At 37.4% G+C, this 22,159-nt stretch overlaps 3 protein-coding genes, 1 non-coding gene and 1 pseudogene across 4 annotated transcripts; 3 read left to right on the top strand and 2 right to left on the bottom strand.

Annotated features, from left to right (window-relative positions):
- The first annotated feature begins 401 nt into the window (after positions 1 to 401).
- Positions 402 to 6,092, top strand: LOC146888957 (uncharacterized; annotated as a pseudogene).
- LOC146888958 (small nucleolar RNA R71) lies at positions 1,004 to 1,112 on the bottom strand. The gene has a single exon (XR_014984863.1). It is a non-coding gene; the product is annotated as a small nucleolar RNA R71 (small nucleolar RNA).
- A 3,001-nt stretch (positions 6,093 to 9,093) lies between the features above and the next one.
- On the top strand, positions 9,094 to 10,227 carry LOC146888956 (uncharacterized). The gene has a single exon (XM_085670409.1). It carries the CDS (start codon positions 9,094 to 9,096, stop codon positions 10,225 to 10,227), a length of 1,134 nt encoding a protein of 377 aa, XP_085526535.1.
- Positions 10,228 to 13,050: 2,823 nt separating this feature from the next.
- On the bottom strand, positions 13,051 to 16,488 carry LOC146888955 (elongation factor Tu, mitochondrial-like). The gene is made up of 9 exons (XM_085666838.1): positions 16,307 to 16,488; positions 16,118 to 16,193; positions 15,949 to 16,041; positions 15,789 to 15,863; positions 15,241 to 15,345; positions 15,047 to 15,137; positions 14,720 to 14,925; positions 13,885 to 13,968; positions 13,051 to 13,116 (listed from the first exon to the last, which is right to left on the bottom strand). The coding sequence occupies exons 1-9, from the start codon at positions 16,486 to 16,488 to the stop codon at positions 13,051 to 13,053; spliced, it is 978 nt and encodes a 325-aa protein (XP_085522964.1).
- A 4,299-nt stretch (positions 16,489 to 20,787) lies between these two features.
- On the top strand, positions 20,788 to 21,921 carry LOC146888954 (uncharacterized). The gene has a single exon (XM_085666837.1). The coding sequence runs from the start codon at positions 20,788 to 20,790 to the stop codon at positions 21,919 to 21,921; it is 1,134 nt and encodes a 377-aa protein (XP_085522963.1).
- The last annotated feature ends 238 nt before the right edge of the window (positions 21,922 to 22,159 follow it).

The following is a 22,159-nucleotide window of genomic DNA, read 5'->3' as shown; positions in this document are numbered from 1 at the left end:
ATTCAAAAAAATTTTGGACTGATTTTAAGTGAAACTTCAAAGGACCATAACTTTTGCTCTGGTTATCAGAATCACTATTATTTTATATGGATTTGGGGTAGAATTTGATTTCCTACCTTGTCATACCCGGCTTTGCCGGTTTGCAAAATCAGATTCTCCATAAAATGCCATTTTCTACATTTCAGCAATGTTTTTTGTGATTTTTCTTCATTTTTCTTACTTTTGAAAAATTGTTAAAAATACTTGTGCTTTGAGTTTTGATCTGATTTTTTTTTGTGCTTCTGTTTGACCACTCAAAGGAATATCCTACCAATTTTCAAGTCATTTGAAGGTCGTTTGAGTATACTTGTAGTTATACCCTTTGTTATGCCAATATCACTACAATTAGTGCTTTTTAGTGCATGACTAGGGGAAACCCAAGTGAATTACAACCATTTGACCCTGAAATTGATAGGACATTCCACAGAGGAAGTAGGCATCTTAGGAATCCATCTTTGCATGCTGAATATTCAGTGACTTTTCCTGATTCTTCTGATTCTCATCACATTCCTGACACTCCTCATTCCTTGCATTCTGAGCATACTGTTTATTCTGAGCATTTTCATACTGATAACATGGCTCAACCTCCTCCACCTCCTCCACATCATGAGAGAACCATGAGTGAGCTCACTGCACCAGAGTTCACTTATGATAGTTTATGCATACAATACCCTGAGGAGGAGGTTCCATATGTGCTGAAAACTGGTTTAATACACTTGTTGCCAAAGTTTCATGGTCTTGCAGGTGAGGACCCGTGCAAACACTTGAAGCAGTTTCATGTCGTCTGTTCCACCATGAAGCCTGCAGATGTACAAGAGGACCATGTATACTTGAACGCTTTCCCTCATTCTTTGGAGGGTAATGCGAAAGACTGGCTGTACTACCTAGCACCCAGGTCCATCACAAGCTGGGATGACCTTAAGAGATTGTTCCTTGCCAAGTTCTTTCCTGCTTCAAGGACAACAGCCATACGGAAGGAGATTTCTGGCATCAAGCAGCAATCTGGGGAGACCCTTTATGAGTACTGGGAGAGGTTCAAGAATCTCTGTTCAAGCTGTCCACACCATCAGATTTCTGAACATCTCCTTCTGCAGTATTTTCATGAAGGCTTGCACCACATGGATCGAAATATGATTGATGCCGCAAGTGGTGGTGCCCTTGGTAACATAACCCCAGCTGCAGCCAGGCAACTGATAGAAAACATGGCTTCAAATTCTCAACAATTTGGCACAAGGAGTGATGCCATAGTTGTTAGAGGTGTACATGATGTAGGGGCAGCCGAGTACACAAAGAAGTTGGAAAGTAAGATTGATGCTCTTACCTCACTGGTCAATCAACTTGCTTCCAATCAGAGAGCTCCAGCTGCAAGAGTTTGTGGCCTTTGTACATCTGTTGATCACTTTACAGACTCTTGCCCAGCGTTGCAACAACAGGCTGCTGCTGCTGCTTCTTCTTCTACACCAGTGGATACGCCTCAGGCCTATGCAGCAAATATTTTCAACAATAGGCCCCAACATCAACAACAGAACCATGATTTGTCAACAAACAGATATAATCCAGGATGGAGGAATCACCCTAATTTGAGATGGGGAAACCAGGGTAACCAGCAGCCTCAACAATTTCAAAATGTGCAACCCCCTCCACAACAAAGAGTTGCACCTGCACCACAAGCTGCTCCTGTTCCACCTCTACCCACACCAGCTCCTGCTGTAGCACCTGCACCTTCTTCTTCTACTTCATTGGAGGAGTTAGTCAGGATGGTGACCCTTCAAAATATGCAATTTCAGCAGGAGACTAGGGCCTCAATCCAGAGTTTGACAAATCAAATGGGACAGATGGCCACTCAGCTAAACCAGGCACAGGCTCAGAATTCTGACAAGCTTCCATCACAGACGGTGGAAAATCCGAGGAATGTGAGTGCCATTACATTAACATCTGGGAAGAACATTGAAGTTCCCACTCCTGAGCCTACACCTCCAAAGGAAGCCGACCCTGCCAAACTTCAGAGAAAGTGTGATGCTCATGCAGCTGGTCCTTCCACATTTGGTGCGACTTCTACACCTTCCACCTCTACTTCTGCACCTTCCATACCTCTTCCTTTCCCTCCAAGAGCCATTCCAAGCAAAAAGATGGAAGAGGTTGACAGGGAGATCTTGGAAACTTTTAGGAAGGTGGAGGTGAACATACCTCTGTTGGATGCCATAAAACAAATTCCCAGATATGCAAAGTTCTTGAAGGAGCTATGCATGCACAAAAGGAGGCTAAAAGGAAACGAAAAGATCAGCATGGGCAGAAACGTGTCAGCATTGATAGGTAAATCTGTTCCTCAGATTCCTGAGAAGTGCAAGGACCCAGGTACATTTTGTGTACCTTGCATCATAGGTAACAATAAATTTGAAAATGCAATGCTTGATCTTGGTGCTTCAATAAATGTAATGCCTCTATCTATTTTTAAATCTCTTTCACTTGGACCCCTGCAACCTACGGGTGTGGTGATTCAGTTGGCAAATATAAGTGTTGCCCACCCCGCAGGTTTGGTTGATGATGTTTTGGTTCGTGTTGGTGAATTGATTTTCCCTGCTGATTTTTACATTCTTGATATGGAAGAGGGATTTTCACATGGTTCTGCACCCATCATTTTAGGCAGACCATTTTTGAAAACTGCACGAACCAAAATTGATGTCCATGCAGGTACTTTGTCCATGGAGTTTGATGATATTGTTGTGCGATTCAACATTCTGGATGCCATGAAACATCCTTCTGAGGATCATTCTGTTTTTCACGTGGATATTATTGATGATGTTGTTGATGGATTGATCTCTGATTTCCACTCTTTGCATGCATTTAAACATTCATTTATGTCTGAGTTGTCTGAATTTGCATGCATTGATGATTTTGATTCTGATTCTAATTCTGATTCTAATGATGCTGAATATGATGTGGATAATGTTGAATCTACTGAGTTTCACTCTCTGGATGTTGTACCTATTGACTTTGATGTTATACAATCAGGTTGCACTAACCATGTTGCAGGAAGTACATACGCATCTGATTGTTATGCTCAGGTACAGGTTGTGGAACCCATTTCTCCCTCCCCTCTGGTTCCTGATATTCAGCCAGCATCCAGTACTCCAGAGTTGAAACCACTGCCAGACAACCTCAAGTATGTCTACTTAGAGGAGGAGGACAAACTACCTGTCATCATTTCCACCTCCCTCACTGCTGAACAAGAGTAGAGGTTGTTGCAAGTTCTTAAGAAGCATAAGAAGGCAATTGGATGGACATTGGCTGACATCCTTGGTATTAGCCCATCAACATGCATGCACAGGATATTGTTGGAAGATGGAGCAAAGCCAGTGAGACAGCCACAGAGGCGACTCAACCCTGTCATCTCGGATGTTGTAAAGAAGGAGGTGACCAAGCTTCTACAAGCTGGGATCATCTACCCCATTTTTGACAGTCAGTGGGTTAGCCCCATCCATGTTGTTCCAAAGAAGACTGGCCTCACTGTAGTCAAGAACGAAAAAGAGGAGCTAATTCCAACAAGAGTGCAAAACAGTTGGAGGGTTTGCATTGACTACAGAAGGCTAAATCAAGAAACCAGAAAAGACCACTTCCCCCTGCCTTTTATTGATCAGATGCTTGAGCGCTTGGCAGGTAAGTCCCATTATTGCTTTCTTGATGGGTTTTCTGGTTATTTTCAAATTTGCATTGCACCTGAGGACCCTGAAAAAACCACATTCACCTGCCCCTTTGGCACTTTTGCCTATAGGAGGATGCCGTTTGGCCTATGCAATGCCCCTGGCACATTCCAGCGGTGCATGCTTAGCATTTTTAGTGATTTTCTTGAAAAATGCATAGAGGTGTTTATGGACGACTTTACTGTATATGGGTCCTCATTTGATGCATGTTTGGATAGTTTGGATAGAGTTTTAAACAGGTGCATCCAATCTAACCTTGTTCTCAATTTTGAGAAATGTCATTTCATGGTAGAACAAGGCATAGTATTGGGGCACATAATTTCAAAAAAGGGCATTGAAGTTGACCCTGCCAAGATCTCAATTATTTCACAATTGCCTTACCCCTCTTCTGTGCGAGAGGTTCGTTCTTTTCTTGGCCATGCAGGGTTTTACAGGCGCTTCATTCAAGACTTCAGTAAGAAGGCCCTCCCACTGTCTAACCTACTGCAAAAAGATGTTGACTTCATCTTTGATGAAGGATGCAAAGAGGCTTTTGATTGCCTCAAGAAGGCCTTGACCACAACTCCAATCATTCAGGCGCCCGACTGGACAGCCCCATTTGAGCTTATGTGTGATGCATCCAACTATGCATTAGGGGCTGTTCTAGCTCAAAGGATTGATAAGCAGCCGAGGGTAATCTACTACGCCTCCAGGACATTAGATGCTGCCCAAGCAAACTATACCACAATAGAAAAAGAGCTCCTTGCGGTAGTTTTTGCACTTGAAAAGTTTCGATCTTATCTGCTTGGTTCTCCTATTGTTGTGTTTACTGACCATGCAGCTCTTAAGTACCTGTTGAAGAAGGCAGAATCAAAACCTCGGCTGATAAGATGGATGCTCTAGCTCCAAGAATTTGATTTGGAGATCCGTGATAGGAGCGGAGCACAAAACCTGGTTGCAGACCACCTAAGCAGGATTGAGAGGTCTACTGATGATGCTGCTACACCGATCCGGGATGACTTTCCCGATGAAAGTTTGTTGACACTCTCTACTTCTTCCTCACCTTGGTTTGCTAACATTGTTAATTATCTTGCTGCTTCTGTTTTTCCTCCCCTAGCATCCAGAGCTCAATGTGATAAACTCAAGAGCGATGCTAGGTATTAGATTTGGTATGACCCCTATCTGTGGAAAATGTGCAGTGATCAGGTTACCAGGAGATGCATTCCGGACCATGAGATTGACTCGGTCCTCAAATTTTGTCATTCATCTGCACCTGGTGGTCACCTTGGCACACAAAGGACAGCTCGCAAGGTGCTAGATTGTGGATTTTATTGGCCCACCATCTTCAAGGATGCGTGGAGGATATGTAGCACGTGTGAGGAATGCCAACGAGCAGGAGGAGCCATTTCCTGGAGACAACAGATGCCTCAACAACCCATGCTATTTTGTGAGGTGTTTGACGTCTGGGGTATAGATTTCATGGGCCCTTTCCCTGTCTCTTTTGGTTTCACTTACATCTTGCTTGCTGTTGATTATGTTTCAAAATGGGTGGAAGCCAAACCCACTAGAACTAATGATGCTCGAGTTGTTGTGGACTTTGTTAGGTCTCACATATTTTGCAGGTTTGGAATTCCTCGAGCTATTGTTAGTGACCAAGGCACCCATTTTTGCAACAGATCCTTGGGGGTTTTGCTTCAAAAGTACGGGGTTGTGCAAAAACTTTCTACACCATATCACCCCCAAACTAATGGGCAAGCCGAGATCTCAAATAGAGAAATCAAGAGGATCTTGGAGAAGATTGTGCAGCCCAACAGGAAGGATTGGAGCAATAGACTTGAGGATGCTCTATGGGCTCACAGGACTGCTTACAAGGCACCTATAGGGATGTCTCCTTATCGGGTTGTCTTTGGTAAGCCATGCCACCTTCCAGTGGAGATAGAGCATCGAGCCTACTGGGCTGTCAAGTCATGCAACTTCTCTCTTGATCAAGTTGGGGAGGAAAGGAAGCTGCAGTTGAACGAGTTGGATGAGATCCGTTTGGAGGCATATCAGAACTCTATGTTCTACAAGGAGAAGACCAAGAGATTCCATGATAGCTCCATTGCTAGAAAGGAGTTTGTTGTTGGTCAGCAAGTTTTACTGTATAACTCCAGACTTGGACTCATGGGGGGTAAGTTGAGATCAAAGTGGATTGGTCCTTTTGTTGTCACTAATGTTTATCCTTATGGTGCAGTTGAAATCAAAAGCCAGTCCACAGATAAGAGCATCAAAGTGAATGGGCATCGTCTTAAGCCATTACTCAGCAATCCTGCCTTGGTGGATACTGTTGTGGAGGAAACTTCCCTGCTTGACCCCACTGCTATTTCACCATGATTCAGGGAGTTTTCTTTCCCTTTCTTTCTCCTTCTTCTTTACTTTTATTGCACTTGTCCAGGTCTGTCCGTCTGTTGTTGTTTCCGTTTGTTTGTTTCATTTTTGTTAATTAGTGTTAGTTAGTGTGTTATGTTTTTGCTTTCTGTTTGGAACACTCATTTCACTCTTGGAGGATGAGTTGTTGGTTATTCTGTGAACTGTTATCCTTGCTTTGTCTTTGCATGTCAACTTGCTTTTGGAATTAGTTTACCCTGTGTAAGAATTTGAGCCACTCTCTGTTCTTTGATTGTGTGATATATGCCTCTTGAATGCTTGCACAGTGGCCTTGGCTTGACTCTTTCTGAATGCCTTTCTGATTCACATGCATGTTGGGATATGATTTAGGCAATTTTGTTCTGTGAGCCTACAACCAGATGAGCCTACCTTGAACTGTTTCCGTTGATACCCCTTTTTGAGCCTGCATACCCTTTCATTGTTTTACAGCTCATTACAAGCCCTTAGCCTGAAAAACCATGATTATTCCTACCTTAGGAAATTTTGGAGCTTTGGAATTGTTTTGGGAATGGGTGCTCAATTAAGTGTGGTCGCGCACAACAAGTGTGGTTGTGCGCGCACTTGTTGTTGGTTCTTGGAATTGCTCATTTGTACACCAAAGTGGGATTTCAAAATTGTTGTTTCTCTGCATGTTCTCTGTATAGAAAAAAAAAGAAAGAAAAAGAAAAAAAAAAGAAAAGAAAAGAGAATAAAGAAAAGAAATAAAAAGGAGTTTGGATTTGAGCATTGTGTGAGAACCGAAGTTGGAAGTGTTGGTGTTTGGGATTACTTTCATGATTGATTGAGACTTATTACCCACTGCTCCTCTATTTCCTTGGTTGCTTAGCTACTTATCCATATGTTCCACACCTTGTCCTCAGCCCCATTACAACCTTGAAAAGTCCTTCTGATCTTGACCTGCATGTGTTTCTGGTTTGGTTGTTCGTTCTAGAGGCTTGCCAAGTCTGTTTGATGTTTGTTTTTCAAGGGTGCTTTGAGAGTAAACAGTAGCATAGAGATTTGAGTGATACAGTGCATATTTCGTGAGGTTATGTTGCTTTCAATTCTCTCCTTAAGCTGAACTGAGTACTTGACATGTTTTGAACTGCTTGGATGATGTTCACGGATACCTTGCAGCTTTGAATCCTTCTGTGTTAGATGTGTTTCCATTTGTCTGTGTCGAGTCCGTTTGTCATGTGTCTGTTTGTCTTGTGTCTTTTTGTCTCTCTTGTTATGTTTGTGATGTCCTTGCTTTGCTTTACTCTTTAATTTTGCCCAGGAGTGCAAAAGGGTAAGTATGGTCGATTTTGATGAGTCATTATTTTCTTCTATTCCACTAGCCTTTGTGCACCCATTAGACAGTTGATTAGTGCTTAATTGTTCATCATTAGAGTGTTTTTCATCTGTTGGGCTTTATTGGGCCATTGTTCCGAATTTGGACTAATTTCACATTATTTGGCCTAATTTTTGTTTTTAATTATTTTTAGGTATTTGGGTGAAGCAATTTTGGAGCTTGGACATTAATATTTAGTTGAAGAAACTTTCCACATCATTGCCACATCATTTCCATGTCATTTCCACGTCAGCAAAGTCAATGGGTCAACATTTGAGGCCCATAGTGGCATTTTTGTAATTCTGCGGCTTATAATGGCAGTTTTGTAATTCTGAGTGGCATGGGTGATATGACCACGAATTAGGTCTGCATGAGAAGAAGGCAGTCGCTCATTCATCTTCAACCTCTCTTCAAAACCTCCATTTTCGTTCTCCAAGCTTCCATGGACGTCCCCATTGCGGTTTTTCACGTTTTTGGCTCATTTTTACCATTTTTATGCATATTTGACAGCACCCATTGAGGGTTTTACGTTTGGAATTCGTTTTCTTGGTTGGGCAGTTCGGTTTGTGGATTTTATTGACTTGGAACAATACCCATTCATGGGGTTTTCGCATTTATATATGATAACACTATTTTGCATTCCATTTAAGCTTTGAAATCTCAATTTTTGCTCTTAAATTGCGTTTTCAGATTTGAAGGGTTCTTGGTTCTTGGTTCTTGGTTCTGATTTTTGTGATTTCAGTTTTGAAGTGTTTAATTACTCATTTCCATGTCTAGCTAAATTCGTGTATTGACTCCTTGATGAAAAATGCAATGAAGCTTTGAGGTTGTGCTTGTTTTGTGAAATCTGCCATGTTTTTGTTCTGAATTCGTGGAATGCATGTGGTGAATCTGTCAATGCTTAATTTACAGAGTAATTGCATGTGTTTTGTTTAAGATACGTTCATGCTTAATGTATGTAGCTTGGCTGTCACGAATTTAAGGATGTGTGCATTGCTTAATTGCATCATGAAGCTAGATTGTAATTTTCGCTTAGTGAATTATTATCTAGTGGATTGAGATAAGGCAGGGTTGGTGTTAATTTGGTGGCCTATGATAAGTGAAATTGCGTTTGAATCAGGGATGTCAATACGGTTTTAGTCACTGTAGCATTTAAATTAATCTATTGATTAGCATTCTGAATCTGTCTGCCAACCCCCCTCCCCCCTGTGTTTTATTGTTGTGTTCATCTGGAAAATTGGCTTTGAATGAAAATATTGGTCGTTGGGAGACGACTTGGTTCACTTTCATGTACTGCATTTAATATGTTTTAATTTGGTGGGGTACGGCCTCTATCAGCAACCCACCGTCGACGAGAACGCAACTTCAAGAAAGGGTTCAGTCTTCTTCATCGTGATTTGGCCGTGCTCAATGAAGAAGAAGGGTTTGAAATCCAAGCGAGAGACGAAAGGTTAAAGAAATTGGGGATTTAGGGTTCTTCGAAACCCTTGAGAATCAGATTTGGGGATTATCTTGATTAGGGCTGCCAACGTTTGGTGACTTCAAATTCGAAATAGACAACCTAAAAAATACGTTGTTTTTTGGTTGATTCTAAACAAAGCATTCATTCATCTACGATCTACGATCATAGAACTAATGCAGTCTCTCAAGTCACACCATGCTGTTTCATCTTCTCTTTTCAATCAATTCTCTTATCAGTCTATGACATTCTTCCTCTCTTTCTCAACCAAAAGTCGTTGCCTACACTTCAACGAAACCACTTCAATAATTGATTACCTGAATTCCGACTTGCAGTTCTCCAGAACCCAATCCCTTTATGTCTCCAAACGTGTTTCAGGGTGCAGATTCCCTCAAAACCCCTTATCAGTGCTCACTTTCTTCAAACAAATAGGCTTTTCCCAAAGCCAGATTCTCTCCCTGATTCGTCAAAGACCCCAGATACTGTTTACAAACGTTGAGAAAATCTTGAGACCCAAAATTCAGCTCTTTCAGATGTCTGGATTCCAGGGTTACGAGTTATGCAGCTTCATTTCAAAGAATCCCTCCATTTTGACTCATAGCTTGAAGAAAACATTGGTCCCCTCAGTTGAAGCTATTAGGAAAATTGTCTACGACCAGAAAGATTTTATTCTTGTTTTGCACAGATGTGGCTGGATACTCCCAAAGTACAAAAGAATTATGGAGAATGTCGTCTTCTTGGAGAGTTGTGGCATTCTTGGGACTCATCTTTCATTGCTACTCAAACTTCATCCAAGGCTTTTCGTTGCACAGCGGTCTACTATTGAAAACAATGTTTCTCGAGCTGTAGACTTGGGTTTCCGTGAAAATTCAAGAATGCTTGTCCATGCAATTCATACATTAAGTTGTGTGAGCGATCAAACATTTGAGAGAAAGTTGAAACTAATTAATTGTTTTGGTTTTTCGAAGGATGAGGGCCTGCAAATGTTCAAGAGAACCCCGACTTTGTTTAGAACATCAGAGAAGAAGTTGAAAGTTGGAATGAAATTCTTCTTGCATACAGTTATGCTGCCCAAGTCAGTCCTTATTCACCAGCCTAAGATTTTAATGTACAGCATGGAGGATCGCGTGCTTCCTCGATATAAAGTCTTCCAACTGTTGAAATCAAAAAATCTCTGCAAGAAAGTCCCCAGTTATATTCATGTGCTGTGCTTGTCTGAGGAGATGTTCTTGGACAAGTATATATCACAGTTCAGAGAAAATGCAGAGGAGTTATTAGTAGCATACAAGGGTCATTATCTGGAGGCATAACCATACCTTCAATTCTGTTTTTTCACTCTTCCACAGGGTTCTAATACTGAAATTATTTAGATAGTGTTGTGCATAACCATGGAATGTCTCATTGTAGTAATGAAGATGGCTCGTTTATTGTATCTGTTTATTGATTATGCATCTTTCTTTCCCATGGTAATTTGGTGGTCATAAGAACCTTGGAAGATCCACACGAAAATAAGCAGTCCACTTTGACTGCTCCTTTAAAGAGGTATGCAGGGTATACTTTTCTTGATCTTGTTGACTTGTTCCCCAACTGGGATATGCTCCAACGTTGAATTGTAAAATTAGCCTGTATTCATCTTCCAGCACCCTTGTTTAGCTTTTAAATCGCTGAGCATTAATTAGACTGTTTCTATGTTGTGAATTATGTAAGTTAATTTGATTAGTCAAATTTGTATGTGCCTAAGTAGGATTGATATCGAGTTTCCTTTTACTCCCTTCCACCTTCTACTATTAAGAGAGAAAAAATCAAGAAGAACGTGGGTTGCATTAGTAAATCTTAGGTGGTACTTGAAAGTTGAAACCATTGAGACATTATTATGCTGCTTTATTGTCAACGTTTAAGACTGCTTTTTTTTAATGGCTTTTCAATGAGGGACTAAAGGTATGCATCACTGCTTTCACTTGTTTATCACTGGAATATATTTGGTAGTATTTGAACTAAGCTAAAAAATGCCAAAATATAATCCCTTCAACTGCAGCTGCAACAAATCTTCTTACAATCTCTTTCCCTTACAAGATGGACCATTCTTTGCTGTGACAGTTTCATCTTGTCACCTTGCTGTGGCCCTCCAGCCCCGTCTTATGATTTCCTGACTCAACAGCTGAACCTGAAAACAATCAAAGAAGAGTTCATATTTTGTATATTATTTCTGATGCATTATCTTTGAAGGTCCGTCTCATGATATTTTGTATCACTCTTCTGCAGGGTTGTTATATTATAATAGATAAATATTACAATAGACAACATATGTGTATAAGGACACACATTAAAAGAAATAATTATGTATTTATTTTAAAAATCAAATAATTTTAAAAATAATCTTTAGAAATACATACCGTGGGTTAAATCGATTCAATATAGAATTCGAGCATTTTAGAGATTTGTATGAAGATTTTAAATTTTAAAAACTAATAATACTATTTACGAACTAAAATAATAATTTATTAGATATTAAAGGTTAAAGTTGAAATATATTTTTATTTTTACGGTAAATCAGTTTAATAATAAATCAAATGAATAAAATAATTATTCAGAGAAGTAATACTTTAAACATAATATATTCTTTAATAATTTATTAAATGACCAACTAATTATAAATTCTAAAATTATAAATTTAATATAATAATAAAACAAAAAAAAAATATTACTTCTCTAAATATAGGGAGCCCATTAACTATAATACAGTAACATTCGCAAGAAATTTTTTTTCTTCTAGTCTCTAAAATACGCCATTTCAAAGTATAGTTTATTGTTAACTCTACTTGGTTACATAGTGAACTAATTTTCAAGTCTTTTATTAATGGTGGTAAATTCAAAACCCCATTACCATTATGAAAAAGCAGATAAGTTCTTGCATGTGATTGTTAGGTGTAATAAAGTTGTTTCGAACCTTAGTGTAGTCAAAGTTCTCTCTAATAACAACCGTCCCACCTTAAAAAAACACTTACGGGAATCATAAAAGCTGGTCCAGTATTTTGAATTTGAGTCAAAATAACTGGTTCTAGAAGTGTCAAGTTTGGTACATAATGGTTTGTTTTCTAAAAGATGGTGGTAGTGACATAAATCAGCGGTGGAACCGGGAAGAGTAAATGGTATAAGAAAGAAGAAATCTTTGGCGTGAGTTGAAAATTAGAACTTTGTTTCTTTCGAGCTGCATGACTTGGACTCGCTTTCCCCCCCTCTCTTTCTGTCTTTTGTAAAAGAACATGACAACGTTAAACTATCTATTAACTGAGATAAATGTGGAAGCAATACTCAACCAACAACGTTAGATTGAGATAAATTTAACTACGGTTGATACACTACACCATGAACATGCAAAAATAAAATTCCAGAAACATATTCGTTTTAATGTTTGGTATGGTAGGAGCCACTTACATTCTGGCTCTCTGATCGTAATTTAAAATTCAACAAGTGCGATGAGTTGTTTAATTTCCACATAAAGACACACGAATAATAATTACCCATAACCACATAAGCATCTTATATATATGGGAATGACGTGATTCTTGCAAGCTGCAACTGAAACTTTTGTTTATTTCGCCAATTCTGAAGAAGGGTCCTCTTGGAATCTGATACCATCTAGCTGCTCCATGGAAAACTCTCATGTTTGTGAGGGTGGGAGAGGAAGATACTGATTTTTGATGAAAGAGATAAATGTTTATGTTTATTTTTTTTGCTTTTTATTATGATAATAACAGATAATTAAAACAGCAGTATACAATACTAACCATAGAATTATCAAGTACTTAAAGAAAATCTCTTCCTTTTATTTGATTTCCTTGAGAAGATTAGGACTAAGCCGTCAACTTTGGCCATGGTTCAATGTTACTGTATATACATCAGTACTTGGTTATTTTGGAGTTTGACACCATTATATTCTGTGGAAAATTAGAAAAAGCTCTTCTTAATCGCTGTTCAGAATCTTAACTGGATAGCTCCTACGAAAAATAATTAGTCCTCATACACATACCTATTCAAAACATGTCACTATTTCTTTCTTATTTTAGTTCATAATCTTCCATTTACACCCTCATAACACACTATAAAACAAGTTACACCAACTCAACTTATAATCATTTGAGCTTAACCAAGTTTGTCGAGAAACCATATACCTTGCATCGAACACTTTTCAAACCAACCTGCATCATGGAACAAGAACTCATCATGTTCAAAGGTTCATGGAAAGGCAATAAGAGTTGCTTCAAGTGAAGCTGGATATGATCCAAGGATGAGGTGGCGTGCTGCTAATCCAGCAGTAGAGACCACACGCGCTTGGAAGGGACAACATGGTCGTGCGGCGAACTCAGATAACACCTCACTTGATAACGATGAAACTTTCAACAGTTTCATTCGACGTGCCAAGGGTAAACTTAGAACCGTGTCCCACATCGGTCGGGAGCAAAGCAACGTTACACCTGTACCACTACGAGATGATGACGAGGCTAATGCTAGGGATAACCTAGACGACTAGTTTTCGAATTTTATCAAGAGTTCGAAGAAGAAGTTGAGAAGTACATCAAGCATGAGGAAGCATGGTTCCTTCAACAGACGGTGACCATTGATAAACCAGGGAACCTCAAAGAGAGTGATTTGACATGTGGGTCCATCCAATATTCTGTTATATATACTGCATGAAAATAAGATCCTAAGCCATGCAAGCATTATTATACTTTACATTTTTTTCTATTTCAAGCACAGTAAATGTGAAATGTTTATTTGGGGGGAATAATTTCGACTGGTTTATTGTTTGTTTGTAAGAAATTAATATACATTGATGTTTTGTCTTTAATGAAAGGTTTCTGATTAATCTGTAGTGTTTTTATTGAAAGAATAATTAATATCATTTTATTAACAGGAAGGATCAGAGGGCAGCTATATATAGGAAATGACTCAATGAACATACATACCTGCATTAGACCCAACACCTCTACTTCTTCACCGACTTTAATGACGCCTTGTTCAACACGGCCAGTGGCAACTGTTCCACATCCCTTCATCACAAATGAAAAATATAAAGCAGCTGAAATGATGGAAACCATTGCCCCCATATTTATTTATGTCCATACAATCCAATATATGTAATGAAACAAATGCAGATTTTGAGAGAACTAAGTGTTGAAAATAGAAATTTTGATATTCTCTTTAAGGGAAAAAAAACAATTATATGAGACAACAGTTTTTAAAGCACTATGTTAAGATTTAAATTACCACTGCGTCATATCATTACAAAGAGCAAGGCCGTAACAAATGCTACCTCCTTTCCTTTTTTATTCTTCAAAAACCCTAGACCGAATTAAGAATTTGAAATTTAAGATTTTGAAATTTTATCCTTCACCTAACTAGAGATTTAGAAGAACAAGAAAGAATTTGTTAAAGTGACCACAGTTACAAAGATGACCGGTATTATAAACATCTATTCCACATATGCTCCAGTGTTCATAATCCCATCTACTTATGATGTTAAGCACATCAATAATTGCTGTAGTTTGAGTGAACTGAAAGAGCATATAAGGAATTTAAAGCAATTTTAACGTAAACAGAATAGTAATAAATAGTACTTCTTAAACAGTGTCGTTACCTAAACGGTGTTTATACTAGAGCAGATAGAAAGTGATAGAACATGATAAAAACACAAGACTTACATTACAAATTGTAACAATTTTATAACTGAGGCCATCTTTACTTCAATGAATCTGCTTTCTTCAAAAATTAACCCAAAAAATAAAGTTCAGGTCCTTTTACCTGAATTGAGAACACATCTTCAATTGGCATTAGGAAGGGCTTGTCAAGTTGGCGAACAGGGTCAGGAATGTATGCATCTACAACATCCATTAATTTTAGAATGGCCTGTCTTCCAATCTCGTCATTTGTACCCTGTAAAGCAGACAACGCTGAACCTCTAATGATCGGGATTTCATCCCCAGGGAACTTGTAGAAGCTCACTAGCTCTGCAAAAAACATTATCATAAAAACACATTTTAGCAAACACAAAGATTACAGAAACTTAAGCATGTTTATTCATTTTCTGAGCATGGACAAGAGAAGAGAAGCCTTAGAGAAACACCCTACCACGTAACTCCATTTCTACAAGCTCTAACAACTCTGGATCATCAACAGCATCAACTTTATTTAGAAAGCAAACAAGAGATGGCACACCAACCTGCATAATACATTTAAAGATAAAATATGTCAATCTAGAAGTAAGGAGAAAGGTGTAGACGTTCTAGGTATATATATACAAACCACATCAGTAGAATACCTACATGGCGAGCAAGAAGAATGTGCTCCTTGGTTTGAGGCATTGGTCCATCAGGTGCAGATACAACAAGTATACCACCATCCATCTGGGCAGCTCCCGTAATCATATTCTGAAAAAAAAAACAGACAATTATAAAGCATACAGTGAACAAGAATTAATTTGTTATTTAAACTAAATAAAACCATTAGATAAACCATCTAGTAAGTACATCAAGGCAAGCTGGAATGCTAAACCCACCAGCATTCATGGAAAATAGGAATCTGACAAATGCAGTTGTTGCCAATATACAGTGTAATCAATACCTATAAAATATATTTTGTTACAAACTAATCTACTTCCAAATTCCTAGCATAAATTTTCCATCTCATTTTAAAAAGAAGGTCAGGCTACACAAGCACCAAAATATGCTAAATTCCACAATTAACTATTATACAAGGTAAAATTGCTTAAATTTGTTCGCCACAACTTAGCCACCCAGCTTCCTTTAGGCAATTGATAACTCCAATAAAAAAAAACATTCTTAGAGAAACTAAACCAAATTCGAAAGCTTACTTTAACATAATCCGCGTGTCCAGGGCAGTCCATATGCGCATAGTGTCGTTTTGCAGTCTCATACTCCACATGAGCCTGAAAACCGAAATATAGAGCAAGCATACATATCAACAGAAAACAACACAATCGATTGCAAGACCAAAAGAGTGCGATTCCATACCGTTGCAATGGTGATTCCTCTCTTCTTCTCTTCAGGAGCCTTGTCAATTTCATCAAAGGCCACAGCCTTAGCCTTCCCTTCATCCGCAAGCACCTGATCAAACCTAATTGAGTAATAAACACCAAAACATCCACCTCAACACACATTTAAACAAAGAGTGAATCAAGACCTTGGTGATTGCCGCAGTTAGCGTGGTCTTCCTATGATCCACGTGTCCAATAGTTTCGACATTAACGTGAGGCTTCCTGCAAAGTCAAACAATAAGATGAACAAAACAAGTAAAAGACATACTAATAACGATTATTGTTACTTGTATATTTTAAATTTTGCGACGAAAAAGAGAAAGCGAGAGTGTTACGTTCTGGTGAAAGTTGCCATGGATCTCCACCATGGATTGGAATTGAAAGAATAGAAGGAGGTGGAGGTGGAGTCACTGGGAGTAGAGAGAGGAGAACGAGATACGGAAGAGTGGATTTGAGAGGCTAAGGGGAAGAGGCGGCGAGAAGTGGAAGAGGAGTGTCTGAGAAGAAAAGTGGCCATTGAAGAAGTGATGAGGAGAATGAAAAGCCCTAACTATGGAGTGCAGAGGTGAGGGTTTTAGGAGAAGGAAGACAAAAGCGAAGAGCAGTGTGTGCGAAGAGCGAGGGTTTTAGAATGGGCGCCCGACACCGACCCGTCATATTCGTGCGGCCCAATTCGAGCACTCTCATAATGTTTCGGAGCACATACATACTTCTTTTTTTCTGTTACAAATGTTTTTTTCTTCTTGCTCCGACAGAAAATATTTGAAGTGATTTTTATCTTATTGACTTAATTTAAAGTTTTAGATAAATGAATTAATTCGTGTCTGGTTTAACTTATTTAGTTAAATGGTATCTTTTGGTAAATTTTAGGTATATTTTATGAGAAATAATTCTGTTCGAGGTAGAAAAAATTATATATTAGGACAGGGTTATTCTGGTTCAAAAACTGACCATTTTTCTCTTTATTTTATTTTTTTTATGAAAATGCATTAACTTGTGATAAGTATAAATAAAATGAATAAATAAATTAAAAGATAATTTATGTAATATAGGTTTTACTTGTTTGTTTAGTATAGATGCTTTATATTCAACTTTTTTCATTTTGAGTCAACTCTAATTTTCTTTTCTTATTTTTTAAACGAATGTATAGATAGGAGTTTTATACTTTTAGTCGGTATTTCCTCTTTTGAATTTTTAAACGAATGTATATAATTGTTTCTTTGCTTAAAATCATTTGCTTTTGTCGATGAAATCATATAAAATAGTTACGTATTGTTGCTCTTTTGTAAGCAATAAAATATTTTCGATTTTAATGTTGTGATACTTTTCAATTAAATTTGTTTTTTAAGAAACTTTTAAAGGACAATGTTCTCTTTGCATCTTTTACTCCTTATCAATCTTTATTAGTATACTTTGACTTCAATTGAAGGGAGCCTAATGGTTGATTGGATGATTCAATTTCTATTTTAAACTCTCCATTGGTTGATGGAAATATCATGGTGAAAGAAAAAAGAAAAATTTAATGATGGGAAGTTGCTTGATGATGGACAATCTCTATCTTGTACTTCTAAGATTTAGTTTTAGACATGTTCCTACAAAACTTAAGTGCTCATATTTTTGCACTATTATTTTGGTAGACTTCAAGATTTAATAATTTATAATATTTTTGTTGATGTTAATTTTTATTGTATATTTTCTTATCATACATATTAATATGTATGATACAAAAAATATGTAATAAATATCAATATCAACAAAAATATTATAAGTTATTAAATTACAAATTAAAACTTGATATAATGTATCAACTTATATTGAACTATGGATTATTTATAATATTATATATTAGAAAAAATGGTTAAAATTGAATTCGGATATATATATATATATATATATATATATATATATATTAATAAATAAATAAATAAAGGTTAAAGCTTCTAACTAGAACCTTGATCATGCAAAAAATTGTGTTAGGTGTACAAACATATTTAATATTTATTTTATATAACTTAAATTTATATTTACCTGTATTTTTCTATTATATTTTCTTTTTTCCTTTTAATTTACAAAATTATTATCTCGTTTTAATATGATTTTTATTTTATATGATGGTGAAAATAACTATTCTTGTTTTTGTTTTTTGTGTATAGCTTTTTGTTCTCGATTCATTTGAACATATACTTTACTGGTTGGATTTGTTATTTTGAGCCAATTCCTTCGAGAAATTGACTTTCATACGAATCTTTGAAAACATGAAACAAATTAAAAGTAGAAAACAATTTATAAAATGTAATAGTTTTGCTTCGTATTGTCAATCATTTAAATTTAGCACGACAGTGAATTGAAATTAATATTATCATTTTTAAAAACACTTTATGAACAATATTGATATAGTACAATTCGGTTAAAATAGTATAGTCCAAATTAAAATTAATATAGTTTGATTCAAAAGTGTAATTAGAAAAAATGTTTGGTTCATAACAGTTGGTTCATATCGTTGTTCGGTTCACTAAATTCAGTTTAGTTTGTTAGAATAAAAGACAATTCAATTCAATTTGTTTGAATAAAATTAACGAAAATTTGTATGAATTAAATATAAAATATGTGACAATAATACTGACTTTGTATGTGGTAATGACACTTGCTTGACATATGACACTGCCATGTGTCATAATGTTGACTTGGATGTGAACAATTTTTTAAAATTTTTTAAAAAATTTAAAAAATAAAAAAAAAATCACGAAATGACACATGATTGTCGTTGTTCACTTTTGGTTAACAATTTAAATGTCGTCACAAAAAATAATCAAATTGATCATAATTTATACAAATTAATATTTTTTTAACCTAAAAAAATAAAATGATATTTTAACACATAAAAAAAGTCACATCAGATTATAAGAGAAAATTGTCAAAATATCATTGTCCTTCATAAAAATATGACCAAATCGAAGAAAGAGAAACGAAACTTGGGACAAATGATGTCTTTAAGAATAAAAAAAATAATATTCTTTTCCCCCGACCTCTTCACCTTTTATCTACAACTTCCCTCTTTTCTTCAGAATTTGCTCATTCCTCGTGCTCGTTGGAAGGTGTTGCGCTTTCTTATCACACAAAGGTGTTGTCTTCTTCCGGTGAAGTGTGGGCTGGCTTACGTTTGTGTGATGTCCTAAATTACCCATATCCTCGATTAATCCGGTTGGGCTGAATCCAGCCAAACCCGAATGTTGCTTAGCTCTAGGTGCAGAGCTGAACTTAGGGTTTTGTTGTTTGTTCCTTGGTCTTCTATCAATCCAACACATTTGATCCTTGCATAAACTTGGAAAGCTTAATAATTTAGGAGACAAACATGCTAGTTTATGAAAGCATAAATACAATGTAGGCATACACAAACTTAAACATAAAACATAAACCACAAAAGTGACTAACTCCTAATAAAGCAAATATTATTAAAAAAGTAAAACACCCATGTCACATCATAAAAATAAATAATTATAAATATATTTAAATAATGGTTTAACACATCTCAAGACATCTAATGCATCATCAATATTCTTTGGACAACAATATAAATAATATTAACTACTAAGAATATTTTGTTGTAACGACTAAACATTGATAATGAAGTATGTCAAACAACAAACCCATCTTATTCATCTTTGGATTGATTTATCATCAACCAAAACAAAACCTTCTAATTATCACATTTTACCATCACATGTATGTAATCTGGCCAAATATTAATTTTCTTTTGGAACAACCAATATTCGCATGATATACATAAACACTGATGTTTAACATTTTTCACTAACTATGATCATTAACTGCAAAAAGTATTAAACTTGAATATTTTGTTAACTTCTTGATTTAATTTACTCACAAAAAATATTAAACTACCAAAACATTGAATATTTTATTTATACTGAAACTAAATATTTATAGGTATTTATTTTAATACAAAAATTTTATCAGGTTTTTATCTTCTCCCACGCGCATGAACTAACCCCTAAACGGAATCTCTGTCGGCACACTTCAGAGAAAACCACAGCCATTGATGGCTAAAAAAAGGGCCTGGAAAATCAAATTGCCGCTTGCGAAGCCGCCGTCCCGAACGAGATTGCCGCCGTCGCGAGCCACCTACGCGAACACAACCAGATCGGTGTTGCGAGACACCTCCGCTGCGACGAAACCAGAGCCAGCAGATGTCTCGCGAAACCAGGCTGCCACGATGAACCACCACACGATGACGAAGCCACGCGTTGCAGAACCACTGCAAATCAGATCGACGACGAGGGCACTTTCTGACGCGAAATCCCCATCACTGCGGCGCCGGCCACCACGTAGCCACCTGCGACGAAAAAAGCTGCCCGGAGAAGACACGAACACACCTACATTGTGAGAATCCTCCACCTCCGTTCCAAGCAGAACCGCGGGCCACCGTGACAGAAATCGATGTCGATTGCGCCAATGCGACAGCCACCACGGTACCTGCAAAAAACCAGACCAGATAGACCCCCGCGAAGCAACCCACCGTCGACGAGAACGCAACTTCAAGAAAGGGTTCAGTCTTCTTCATCGTGATTTGGCCGTGCTCAATGAAGAAGAAGGGTTTGAAATCCAAGCGAGAGACGAAAGGTTAAAGAAATTGGGGATTTAGGGTTCTTCGAAACCCTTGAGAATCAGATTTGGGGATTATCTTGATTAGGGCTGCCAACGTTTGGTTACTTCAAATTCGAAATAGACAACCTAAAAAATACGTTGTTTTTTGGTTGATTCTAAACAAAGCATTCATTCATCTACGATCACAGAACTAATGCAGTCTCTCAAGTCACACCATGCTGTTTCATCTTCTCTTTTCAATCAATTCTCTTATCAGTCTATAACATTCTTCCTATCTTTCTCAACCAAAAGCCGTTTCCTACACTTCAACGAAACCACTTCAATAATTGATTACCTGAATTCCGACTTGCAGTTCTCCAGAACCCAATCCCTTTATGTCTCCAAACGTGTTTCAGGGTGCAGATTCCCTCAAAACCCCTTATTAGTGCTCACTTTCTTCAAACAAATAGGCTTTTCCCAAAGCCAGATTCTCTGCCTGATTCGTCAAAGACCCCAGATACTGTTTACAAACGTTGAGAAAATCTTGAGACCCAAAATTCAGCTCTTTCAGATGTCTGGATTCCAGGGTTACGAGTTATGCAGCTTCATTTCAAAGAATCCCTCCATTTTGACTCATAGCTTGAAGAAAACATTGGTCCCCTCAGTTGAAGCTATTAGGAAAATTGTCTACGACCAGAAAGATTTTATTCTTGTTTTGCACAGATGTGGCTGGATACTCCCAAAGTACAAAAGAATTATGGAGAATGTCGTCTTTTTGGAGAGTTGTGGCATTCTTGGAACTCATCTTTCATTGCTACTCAAACTTCATCCAAGGCTTTTCGTTGCACAGCGGTCTACTATTGAAAACAATGTTTCTCGAGCTGTAAACTTGGGTTTCCGTGAAAATTCAAGAATGCTTGTCCATGCAATTCATACATTAAGTTGTTTGAGCGATAAAACATTTGAGAGAAAGTTGAAACTAATTAATTGTTTTGGTTTTTTGAAGGATGAGGGCCTGCAAATGTTCAAGAGAACCCCGACTTTGTTTAGAACATCAGAGAAGAAGTTGAAAGTTGGAATGAAATTCTTCTTGCATACAGTTATGCTGCCCAAGTCAGTCCTTATTCACCAGCCTAAGATTTTAATGTACAGCATGGAGGATCGCGTGCTTCCTCAATATAAAGTCTTCCAACTGTTGAAATCAAAAAATCTCTGCAAGAAAGTCCCCAGTTATATTCATGTGTTGTGCTTGTCTGAGGAGATGTTCTTGGACAAGTATATATCACAGTTCAGAGAAAATGCAGAGGAGTTATTAGTAGCATACAAGGGTCATTATCTGGAGGCATAACCATACCTTCAATTCTGTTTTTTCACTCTTCCACAGGGTTCTAATACTGAAATTATTTAGATAGTGTTGTGCATAACCATGGAATGTCTCATTGTAGTAATGAAGATGGCTCGTTTATTGTATCTGTTTATTGATTATGCATCTTTCTTTCCCATGGTAATTTGGTGGTCATAAGAACCTTGGAAGATCCACACGAAAATAAGCAATCCACTTTGACTGCTCCTTTAAAGAGGTATGC

This window comes from Vigna unguiculata, chromosome 1 (assembly GCF_037176805.1).
Source record: "Vigna unguiculata cultivar grain cowpea cultivar isolate G323 ecotype 2 chromosome 1, ASM3717680v1, whole genome shotgun sequence".
Lineage (NCBI taxonomy): Eukaryota > Viridiplantae > Streptophyta > Magnoliopsida > Fabales > Fabaceae > Vigna > Vigna unguiculata.
This window is presented reverse-complemented; position numbering and strand designations above follow the sequence as displayed.

Coding starts and splice junctions, on each gene's coding strand:
- LOC146888956 (XM_085670409.1), top strand. CDS start 9,094: ATGCAGTCTCTCAAGTCACACCATGCTGTTTCATCTTCTCTTTTCAAT.
- LOC146888954 (XM_085666837.1), top strand. CDS start 20,788: ATGCAGTCTCTCAAGTCACACCATGCTGTTTCATCTTCTCTTTTCAAT.
- LOC146888955 (XM_085666838.1), bottom strand. CDS start 16,488: ATGGCCACTTTTCTTCTCAGACACTCCTCTTCCACTTCTCGCCGCCTC. Junction 16,194..16,306: donor ATGGCAACTTTCACCAGAAC/GTAACACTCTCG, acceptor TTGACTTTGCAG/GAAGCCTCACGTTAATGTCG. Junction 15,864..15,948: donor GAGGAATCACCATTGCAACG/GTATGGAATCGC, acceptor TTCGGTTTTCAG/GCTCATGTGGAGTATGAGAC.